The sequence below is a fragment of the Haliotis rubra genome, unplaced genomic scaffold, assembly GCF_003918875.1.
Source record: "Haliotis rubra isolate DU_JTF1 unplaced genomic scaffold, ASM391887v1 Scf1315, whole genome shotgun sequence".
NCBI classification, from domain to species: Eukaryota; Metazoa; Mollusca; class Gastropoda; order Lepetellida; family Haliotidae; genus Haliotis; species Haliotis rubra.
This window is the reverse complement of record NW_025765243.1, coordinates 168,056-177,873: the sequence shown is the minus strand read 5'-3', so window position 1 is coordinate 177,873 and position 9,818 is coordinate 168,056. Positions and strand designations below refer to the sequence as shown.

At 41.4% G+C, this 9,818-nt stretch overlaps 1 protein-coding gene and 1 long non-coding RNA gene across 6 annotated transcripts; one reads left to right on the top strand and one right to left on the bottom strand.

Annotated features, from left to right (window-relative positions):
- Positions 1 to 483: 483 nt before the first annotated feature.
- On the bottom strand, positions 484 to 1,227 carry LOC124267495. Its single transcript, XR_006896048.1, has 2 exons — positions 1,008 to 1,227; positions 484 to 883 (listed from the first exon to the last, which is right to left on the bottom strand). It is a non-coding gene; the product is annotated as an uncharacterized LOC124267495 (long non-coding RNA).
- Positions 1,228 to 1,287: 60 nt separating this feature from the next.
- On the top strand, positions 1,288 to 8,406 carry LOC124267484 (MAM domain-containing glycosylphosphatidylinositol anchor protein 2-like). Of its 5 annotated transcripts, XM_046702401.1 has the most exons (13): positions 1,288 to 1,388; positions 1,647 to 1,685; positions 3,014 to 3,337; positions 3,653 to 3,907; positions 4,276 to 4,596; positions 4,852 to 5,142; positions 5,432 to 5,716; positions 6,265 to 6,420; positions 6,748 to 6,766; positions 6,913 to 6,968; positions 7,064 to 7,159; positions 7,312 to 7,422; positions 7,615 to 8,406. In XM_046702401.1, the coding sequence occupies exons 3-12, from the start codon at positions 3,085 to 3,087 to the stop codon at positions 7,419 to 7,421; spliced, it is 1,842 nt and encodes a 613-aa protein (XP_046558357.1). In that variant the 5' UTR covers positions 1,288 to 1,388; positions 1,647 to 1,685; positions 3,014 to 3,084; the 3' UTR covers position 7,422; positions 7,615 to 8,406. The 5 variants fall into 5 exon arrangements, with proteins under 5 accessions (XP_046558357.1, XP_046558359.1, XP_046558356.1 ...); XM_046702399.1 differs by lacking the exon at positions 1,288 to 1,388 and having other exon boundaries at positions 1,424 to 1,685; XM_046702403.1 differs by lacking the exons at positions 1,288 to 1,388; positions 4,852 to 5,142 and having other exon boundaries at positions 1,421 to 1,685.
- The last annotated feature ends 1,412 nt before the right edge of the window (positions 8,407 to 9,818 follow it).

Here is a 9,818-nt window from a genome sequence, read left to right as displayed (position 1 = left end):
TTAACTTTGTAAACACCTGCCAGGAAAGAAGTGAGGAGGTCAGGGTGAGTGTTCAGACCAGATTATCATATAACTGACTTTGATTGTGACCAAAACAGGATTCCGTACATGTCATTGTGTAAAATGAAAGAAGGATGAGGTTACGGTGATCTTTGTGTTACCTGAAGTCACTTGGTGATGATGTGACATACCTCGACTCGTACTTACTGTGGTGTGAATTGGTGTTCCGCACGTCCACCAGAATATTGCAGACTGGCAGCATATTGGCTGACGTCAATTACCCGAAGTTGTTTGTGACATAAACCAGATTTGTGACATAATCTGCCGCCACACCATCGTGGTTCCACATCTGTGAATGACGAGGAGCTGTTTATCTCTACCAGTGTGAATATTGAGTATATATTATTGAATATATATCATATATAATGAGTGTACATCAAATATAGGTTAATATGGTTTGGAGGTTATATTATATATTTTTGCCAAGATGGATATTGAATATATGCCGAGTATTGATTATACCTGTCAATACTGACTCCAAGCAATATTCGTTTTGTTTTCATCGTGTTTGAATAAACGGTAATGTTCATGGTTCTGTGTGTTTCTCTGCCGACTGCAGGTTACACCGAACGACCATGGATCTGTGCGCATGTTGTCAGGAGAGACATCAGACTGAGATCGCCATCTCGGTATTCGTTCCAGGCTGCAAAGATACGCCTCTGGCTCTGTGTAGCTTACCTCATCAGGCGGGAAATCAGAACACCGTTCCGCACTAGTCTGGTCTGAAGGTTCACCAAGTCGGCTTCTGACTTCAAAACTTCGGCCAGCTGGTATATACCAAGCTTGGGAGAGTTGGTCTTCGTCTTCAGTCGCAAGTGTCATCCTGGAATATAATGATACCATTGTTTCATTAGTTTAATGTACCAAATGTATAAAACATTTAACTTTTTGTATAGATATTCCTTTTTCTATCAATTGTAATAAAAAAAATAAGAATACACTATTACCTTCAACATGATTATTTGTGCGGATGGTCACCTTGAAGACTGGATACGACTTTGGAGTGAACATGTCATGTTGGATCCACTGGCGGTCAACGTAGTCTACGAACTTCTTAAGTTTGGTGTTGCATTCAGCTTTGTCGCACAACTTGTAGACTGACTGACTGACTGAGTTTAGTTTTACGCCGCTTTTAGCAATATTCCAGCAATATCACGGCGGGGGACACCAGAAATGAGCTTAACACATTGTGCCCGTGTGGGGAATCGCACCCGGGTCTTCGGCGTGACGAGCCAACGCTTTAACCACTAGGCTACCCCACCGTCCCACACAACTTGTAGAAGATACGTCCAATGTCTGTGGCGGGGAACCCTGCAGTGAATATCCAGGTATTATGCTATGTCTACACAGACACATTTATACATTCAACAAAGCTCTTCTGTCATCTAACACCACAATCTGCATTCTACTTCTCTGAATACCCGTCTGAATGGCACACATCAAGCTGTACATATCCAGCCAGCATATCAACACAACAGGAAGTATAATTACATACACTGTTCACCAGTGCTAGTATCTATTTCTTGTGTCACTAGTATTGCACACCACCAACATGTCCATGCTGTCTCTCCGTCTTATCTTCACAGTTGGGACTCTACTGGTGGACATTCCTCACAAACAACGGGGTAGGTACACGTATGTCTAAAACATGTTTAAGTTGTAAATGCATTAAGGGTAGCGCAACGAATCTCACGCCTCAGGTCCCACACACACAGTCACCCAAAATAGAACGAGGAAGTATATTGTACGTATATGTAAACGGGTAGAGCAGGTCTGCAGCTATATATCTGTACCGTTGATAACATACAAAGTGGCCTACACAGAGAGTGTAATAGTTACCTGTACCGTTGATAACAGACAGAGTGGCCTACGCAGAGAGCGTAATAGTTACCTGTACCGTTGATAACAGACAGAGTGGCCTACACAGAGAGAGTAAAAGTTACCTGTACCGTTGATAACAGACAGAGCGACCTACACAGAGAGCGTAATAGTTACCTGTACCGTTGATAACAGACAGAGCGGCCTAACCAGAGAGCGTAATAGTTACCCGGCCGTTAGTAGCAGACAGAGCGGCCTACACAGAGAGTGTAATAGTTACCTGTGCCGTTGATAGCAGACACAGTGGCCTACACAGAGAGTGTAATAGCTACCTGTACCGTTGATAACAGACAGAGCGGCCTAAACAGAGAGTGTAATAGTTACCTGTACCGTTAATAGCAGACAGAGCGGCCTACACAGGGAGTGTAATAGTTACCTGTGCCGTTGATAGCAGACAGAGTGGTCTACACAGAGAGCGTAATAGTTACCTGCACCGTTGATAACAGACAGAGTGGCTTAACAGAGAGAGTAATAGCTAGGAACATAATGCAAAATCGAAGAAATAATGAAAATAATGTGATACCTTCAGACAAACCGAGGTAAGATTCAGACTCAACTTTCGAATGAGTTAAACACCTGCTTCCTAAGATTTAGGATAACAAGAATAATGCTTAAGTAGATGAGTGGGGTTGGTTTAACGCTGGTTTAAACAGTAAGTGAGTCACGGCTTGGTGTGTCATGTTGATGAAGTTGGAATGACAGGATGTATGCACAGCGTGGACATTTAGCTTGGTTAAACACAGGTTTGGTGCTGACATACCAAGACACATAATGCAGTAAACCGCTGGCGTTTGAACCCCCAGGAATGTTTCCAGCACACCAAAAAGGGACGCAACTCCGCAAAGCGAATTCTGGTGTCGTGGATGACTGGGACACATGTCCCTCTGCATCGTGAAACAATATGACACAAGAAATGACGTCAGTGAAAACAACAGTGCTGAATTAGTTGGATAAGTTGTTTACCGGAGAGAGAAGATTTTGTCTATATAGTCATGTGTTGTTATTCTGATGCTGAAGTCTTTTATTTCCGTAAAGATTATGTCCATGCAGTTGTCATCGTTCTGTGAACTTTCAGTTTCTGCCCAGAACTATCAGCTGACGTCATCATGTGGAGGTTCTGTACAGGCAGGAGGGAACTGTACCTTGATGTGTTACACAGGAGAAGCTTCACATACAACTATAGTGTGGCAGAATGGAACTTTATTATACAGAGTAAACCAGGGTAGCTGCAGCTCCACCTCCCTCCAGCTCCCAGCTGACTACACCACCTCCTGCCCCAGCTCCACCAACTACAACCTCACCATCAACAACGTCGTGTACGGCAGGGATAGACTCAGATGGAGCTGTGACTATCAGTTTGGAGGCAGACCGAGTAACCAGATACAGATGGATGTTCTTGGTAAGTTTGTCATGCTGACATTTTGTTAAATTTTTCTGTGTGAGGTGGATGTCAAATCACCCGTGTTTTCAAATCTCAACACTCAATTGCTCAAACCTGTAGTTTCATACTGCAGCTGTGCTATTATTGTAACTTCCTCTGACCAACGTTACCATGTCCAGAACTACTGCATCTATCGCCTGTAAAGCTGTTTAGTTCTGTTTTCTGACCAGTAATACCATCACTTGAAACTATTTCATCTATCACCTGTATCTTTCGACTACCACTAATCTACACGGTGACAGCATACTTCATAATGCGGTGTTATTATTTCAGTTCCTCTGAACAGTGTTACCCTTACTAGAACTACTACATCTATCTCCTGCGTCGCTGTCTCCAATCCACCGCCGTCCATCACGTTGTACAGAGACGGGGCTAGTGTGGCCATCAGCCCAGCAGCAGTAGAGGGATACACTGGCTGGACAGCCAACATCAACTACCAGCTGACAGGTAACAGTAGGAACTCCCTGTACTACTGCCAGGCTTCCAGCACACAGTCTACAGTCAACTCCACATCATCCTATCCTGGCAGTAAGTAATCTGTATTGCTGTATATATAAAAGTGTGATACCCAACAGCAGGAACTTCCTGTACTACTGCCAGGCATCAAACACAGAGACGAGTGTGAACTCGTCATATTCCTTTCCAGACAGTAAGTAATATGAATGTCTGTTTAGATAGCAGGTTGATTTCCTACAGTACGATGTTTCTATACTATTGCCAGGCAACCAACACAGTCTAACGTCAACTCTACCTATTGTTTTCATGACAGTAAGCATATGTTTTGATATACCCTGAAATGTCATGCGTACTGTTGAGATACCTTTAGTATCCCTTCGGTATTGACGGGTATGACCGGTATCTAGGATATTACCTTTCCTTGTTCCATTTCTATCCAGTTGCTGTCAACAGGGTGTCACTAACAAACATCACGTCAACCAATCAGGAAGTGGGAGCTGCTGAGGGTCAACCCTTGGCCTTGACCTGTGTGACCTCTGCCAGTTACCCTGCTGCCACAATCACGTGGTACAAGAACAGTGTTCTGGTGAAAAGTGGGATATCTGTTGATCACACACCCCAATCAGGTGTTGTCCAGACTACAAGTACAATGACTTTCAACCCTGTCAGAGGTGACCTTGGTCATACAGTCTACTGTCGCGCCACCAACATCCACAATCCCTCCCCAGTGCGGTCTGACAGCGCCCGGATAGGAGTGTGGTGTGAGTTGTATATTAGGTAGTAATTTAGTTCTCATGTCAGCCAATCAATACTGAGTGAATAGAGTTGTCCATATGTATAAAATGACACCGTTGATAAATTAAGAAGACCAAATATAGTTTGGCTATACATTATGAGAGTAATTGCGGTAGATATTTACCTTATGTTGACGTGCATGTATACACATAACAGACTGTCAATACTAATGCAGTAACAGGACCTTCACCGCCGCCACAGATTATTGTGCTGTATTACAGTCGGTCCAGAACAGGTTGATGTGACAAAACCAGACAACTCAGTAGCTGTAGAGAACACAAACCTGACCTTGACTTGTACTGCCTCCGCTTACCCCAACGTGACCTTCACCTGGGACTACAGTGAAGGAACACTTGTAGATGGCAGCACGGGGTCAGTGACAGGATCTTCTACCTGGTGGTACCAGACTCTCACCTTCAGGCCAAACAAAGACAAGACAACCGTGAGATGTCAGGTCAGAAACACCAGGACTTTGACAACTAAGACTGGTTCTGTGTCACTGGATGTCAAATGTGAGTAATCTTAGGTATTCTCAGTGTTCCCTTTGTATATTCTCATTCTGTTGATGTGCATCGAAAGACCTCCTGGAATTTTCAGAGAAATATAAACAGGGTTGCCTAGGAGTGTTATGCAGAGGAGTTATCACTCTTGGATACATTGTGCATCCTACCGGATGAAGGGATTTCTTTGGGTGTGGAAATACCGAGCTAATTGTATTGAGATCAGTTTGGTCATGGGCTCTGCTGTTACATCTGTACTTTTATTGGTTGATAGTTGCTTACTTGGTTGTTCATGTTTCAGATCCCCCGCCTGTCCCTCCTTCCATCACACAGTTTCCGGATGTGATGTTTGAAGGAGACACACAGACAATCAGCTGCTCGGTGACAGGAGGAAATCCTCTAGCTACGATCACATGGTCCTGTCCTGGCACTGGATCAGCATCGGTCAGTGACAGTGGTCAGACCAGGACATCTACTCTCTCCTTTACTGTCAGCAGGAGTCAGAATGGTCAACAGTGTCAGTGTCTGGGGGCGTGGCAGTATGGAGGATACAACTTCTCTGATGTCAGGACATTCAACGTCAGCTGTGAGTACCGTTAACTGTTTCTTGAGGCACAAGTCTATAATTTTCCAAATACCGACACGTATCTAGAATAAGACTTCCATGGGATGGATCCCTGACGTTCGTGGCCATGCCATGAAAAGCCAGGAATACCATGAATCTTAAAGGGAAATGTGTTTTTCATTTCTTGTGTACCGATCCTTTGTCGCCCAGTTTCTAAAACTGATCTGACATGTATTAGACACTAAATTGAAGGGTAGATCATTGGTTTCGAAGATATAGGTGTACGATCTCCTGCCTGATATTATGCCGAGGATATAGTAATATGTAATCAGCCTTTCAAACCGCGAACTATCCTGTGTCTGTAAAGTAAATATTGCAGTTCCCATCTACAGATGAATACGTGTATGTGTGATACTATTTGTATGACATTTTGGACGATGTGGAGTTTAGATGTAGAGGGAATCGTTATAAAGCACATGGCACAGAAAGAACAAACAGCTTCAAATGCAAGTCAACTCTTTCTTTACGAAACAAGATATACGTCACGTCTTTATCATTTTATGCTGCAGGTCCCTCAAACCCGGAACCGCTCAAAGCCGACTGTAACATGACAGGTGTAATAGTAGGCGCCACAATAGGAACCCTACTTGTTACTTTGCTGATTGAAGGATTAGTTCTAACGGTTCTCTACAGGAAGGGGTTTAGGTTTGGAAACATTTTCAAAGGTAAATTTCAGTAGCATTTGAAGTAGAATAGTGTTGTGGAGATAATTACAGAAGGGATGTTTCAATTCACACTGTTATTGATAAAGATGAGTGACATTCGTGAACTAACAAGTTCACATTGAGCTCATCCTGTAGCTTGAATCTATACACAATCAATAATGACAGGAACCGTTTTTCACCAATGACTACTTAGATGGAGGGTGTTGTTTATTAAATTGTTATCCTTTCATATGTCTCATTCTTCCTTTCCAACAATTCCTAAATGCCAAATTCGTCATTTGTGATGTTTGTATTTCGGCGTACTAAATAGGTATTCTCTCCTTTCAGGATCTGCTTTACCAAAAAGGTAGGCTAAGCATGTAAATAAAACGTTTTGAAATCATCTGCTTTGAGATAACGTACGAAGCCATTTATAGTCAGATATAAACATCAACTATTTAACTCGTTCCTTTCCATGGTATGTTCAGTAATCGACCTTACCTGCCTTTGTAGCACCAGAAATCCTGAAACTGATGAAATGGAAAACACAGCAGGATATTCATCCCTTGGTAGGTTCAACATTTCTAGTCAGACATATCGAGATGGCCACTGACAGGGAGATGTGCTGATACCGTTAATATATGTTCATGTTTATTTGTTACAGATCACATCAACAGTTCAGCTCAGTCCTCAAGCATGGATACAGGGGGTTCAGAAAGACAACATTACACACAGCTGAAGGTTTATGAGAATACTAACGGTAGATGGACACAGTTTCTTACATTACTATAGCATTCAGTCATAAGTGTAGTGAAGGTATGCCGTATTTCAGGAATTATATCTATCGTTGTGTTTACGTTTGGAAGGGTATACAATATATGAAAGGTTCTTGGGAAATGTCGTGGTTTTCAGTTGAGGCCAAAGCAGAGGCAAGTACCTACGAAGACATGACAGAGACGCCTCCTACACCATACGAGTCCATCAGTGCATCTCCATACCAGAACAGCGGCTCTCAACCTTGAGGTAACCAATATTTTGGTTATCAATAATCATGAATAAAGAAAGCTACAATAATGAACTGTACACAAGAATCAATGATTATTTTCCGACAGACACCTAAGTTTCTGTTTTCTAATATAGAATGCATTATTTTCATTTTGACATGGCACATTCTGTGCGATAATAAGGTGACACATTTCACTGGTTTTTTTTCAGATCCTCACTTTTGGGAATGTGTGGGAAAAAAACATCTGACACTTGGATGAATATGACTGCTTAAACTACCTTTTGTCCACAGTGAAAGACACCTTATAATGTGTTTTGATCTATACCAGATGAATTTACGGGAGGACATGTAACTATGAAGGATTGACCCAACATCCAATCCCAATGCGAGTGATCTTAACTTACTTTAATCCAATAGATTGCAGATTTAAAACACAAAACATAGCAATATCTTATGTCACATGACATTGGAATCTGACTGGTTGACACTAACTTTCTTGCACAACCTTGTGTTCATATTGAGGTGATACCTTATAATGTTTATTACGTGTGTTAAATCCGTAACATATGAGTTCATGTGAGGAGATGTCACAATGAAGAATCTCATCCAGCAAGACATATTGACCCAATATCGCATTTGCTTCAGCATGTTAAACATCTAAATGTAAGTACATTTACCTTACCGAGGCTCGTGAAGTTCTAACACCCACTGTGTATGGCCTATCTTGTAGGAAATCCTGTCACACAGCTAGCATAGCCCACTCAAAGGAACATAGCATAGTATAGCATAGGAACAAGTCAATCACACCACGCAGCCATCTGACGTGAACCGCTCTCACTGTAAGGAAACATACACACGGCTTTATGTTGTACATACTCAACCGCATTTGAGGAACGTATGCTGGACATAAATAGCTATGTTGATATGTCGTCTGTTTGTATCACAATTTTCTCGCAATGAATATTGTGTTGATAGAAAATAAAGTTTGTTTTCATGCTGAATATATATCGCATTATTTGTGCCAACTTCACTTTTGTCGATCCGTAAAGATCCGGATGAGAGCTGATCTTAAGTAACCAATGCTTGTCGTAATACTAACGGGATCGGGTGTCGTGGTTGACATATATAGCTGAAGTGTTGCTGAGTTGAGTGAGGTGTAAAACTAAACTCACTCACTCACGTTTGTCGGTATTTAGACAACATTTTCTAAAATATGCATTTTATAAGTTTCACTGTTTCATTGAACTAGAAAGTTTACTCCGATATCCACTGCACCAAATACACACGTATCCATCCCTACTGGGACATTGCCTGCTATGCTAACAATTCTACAAAAACATATTATCAGTAGTATCTTACACTAAGTAATATATAAACACGTGTTTAAAATCGTTGTTTCACCATAGAAAGTATAATTTATATATCTGCAGATATATGTAAACACCATACAACATATCTGTTTACAACTTCAAAAACACTTCCGTAAACTGCTACACAGACCCGATAGGTTTGAAATCACTATGTCATAATCGGTCGTTTGAATATCATGTCAACAGATATCGTGAGACTTTTTGTCACTCTTGGAATACTTCTGAACAAAAGACAGTCAGTCGTCTATATGTGCGTATTGTAAGCCGAGGTTGGTTATACGGATCCACATTATTCGTGTTTTGTATAGGTCTTTGCAGCAGAACAGAACGTTGAACGTGAGTGCAGTGAACTTTCCGAATTAGTTACATTCTTATTGCAAAGAAATCGTTCAGAACTCGTCTACCAAACATGAACATACACCAGATAGTCCCCTGTGAGGGAGTCTAAAGTAACACATGTTATTAACAAATGCAACAGACGTGCTGAGTATTCAGTGATGCAAAGGGTCGAGTGGTGGATAGTGTAAGACTTCATTACACACTTTGTGGTGAATTGTCAGAGTTGCTTTGTTACTAAAGTGCCAAGTACAGGCTATTACCAGATCTATTGAGGAACTGCGGAGGATGACTCTTGATTTCTTATTTGACTACCATGTTCCCATTGTGGTGATAGTTTGACACGGCAACATTAAAAAAATGACACGACAACGCATCACAGATGATCAACAGGATTAGATGTCATCAAACAACATGGTGACTAGATAAACACTGTGGTGGCTGGTTGATAACATCTTGATCTGAGGCCCAGTGCACAGTTTGTCCATCCGCACATCTATATCATAGTAGGAAGAAAACAATATTTTTGTTGATATAATATGACAACATAAACGAAATATTGTCGTCTATAAGACAGCATGGGCTACTTATAAATATAATCTTATGTACGTATAATATATTAACCAGGTATTAATTGAGTGAATTGTTCGTTTAACACAATGACGGCAGACAGGAGAACAAATAAAGTTAATAAATAGATATTTTAA

What these genes read in the sequence shown, in the direction of transcription:
- LOC124267484 (XM_046702399.1), top strand. Translation starts at nt 1,613, where the DNA reads ATGTCCATGCTGTCTCTCCGTCTTATCTTCACAGTTGGGACTCTACTG. An exon ending in CATTCCTCACAAACAACGGG is followed by an intron (nt 1,686 to 3,013) that starts GTAGGTACACGT and finishes GTGAACTTTCAG; the next exon opens with TTTCTGCCCAGAACTATCAG. An exon ending in GGTTTATGAGAATACTAACG is followed by an intron (nt 7,160 to 7,311) that starts GTAGATGGACAC and finishes CGTGGTTTTCAG; the next exon opens with TTGAGGCCAAAGCAGAGGCA.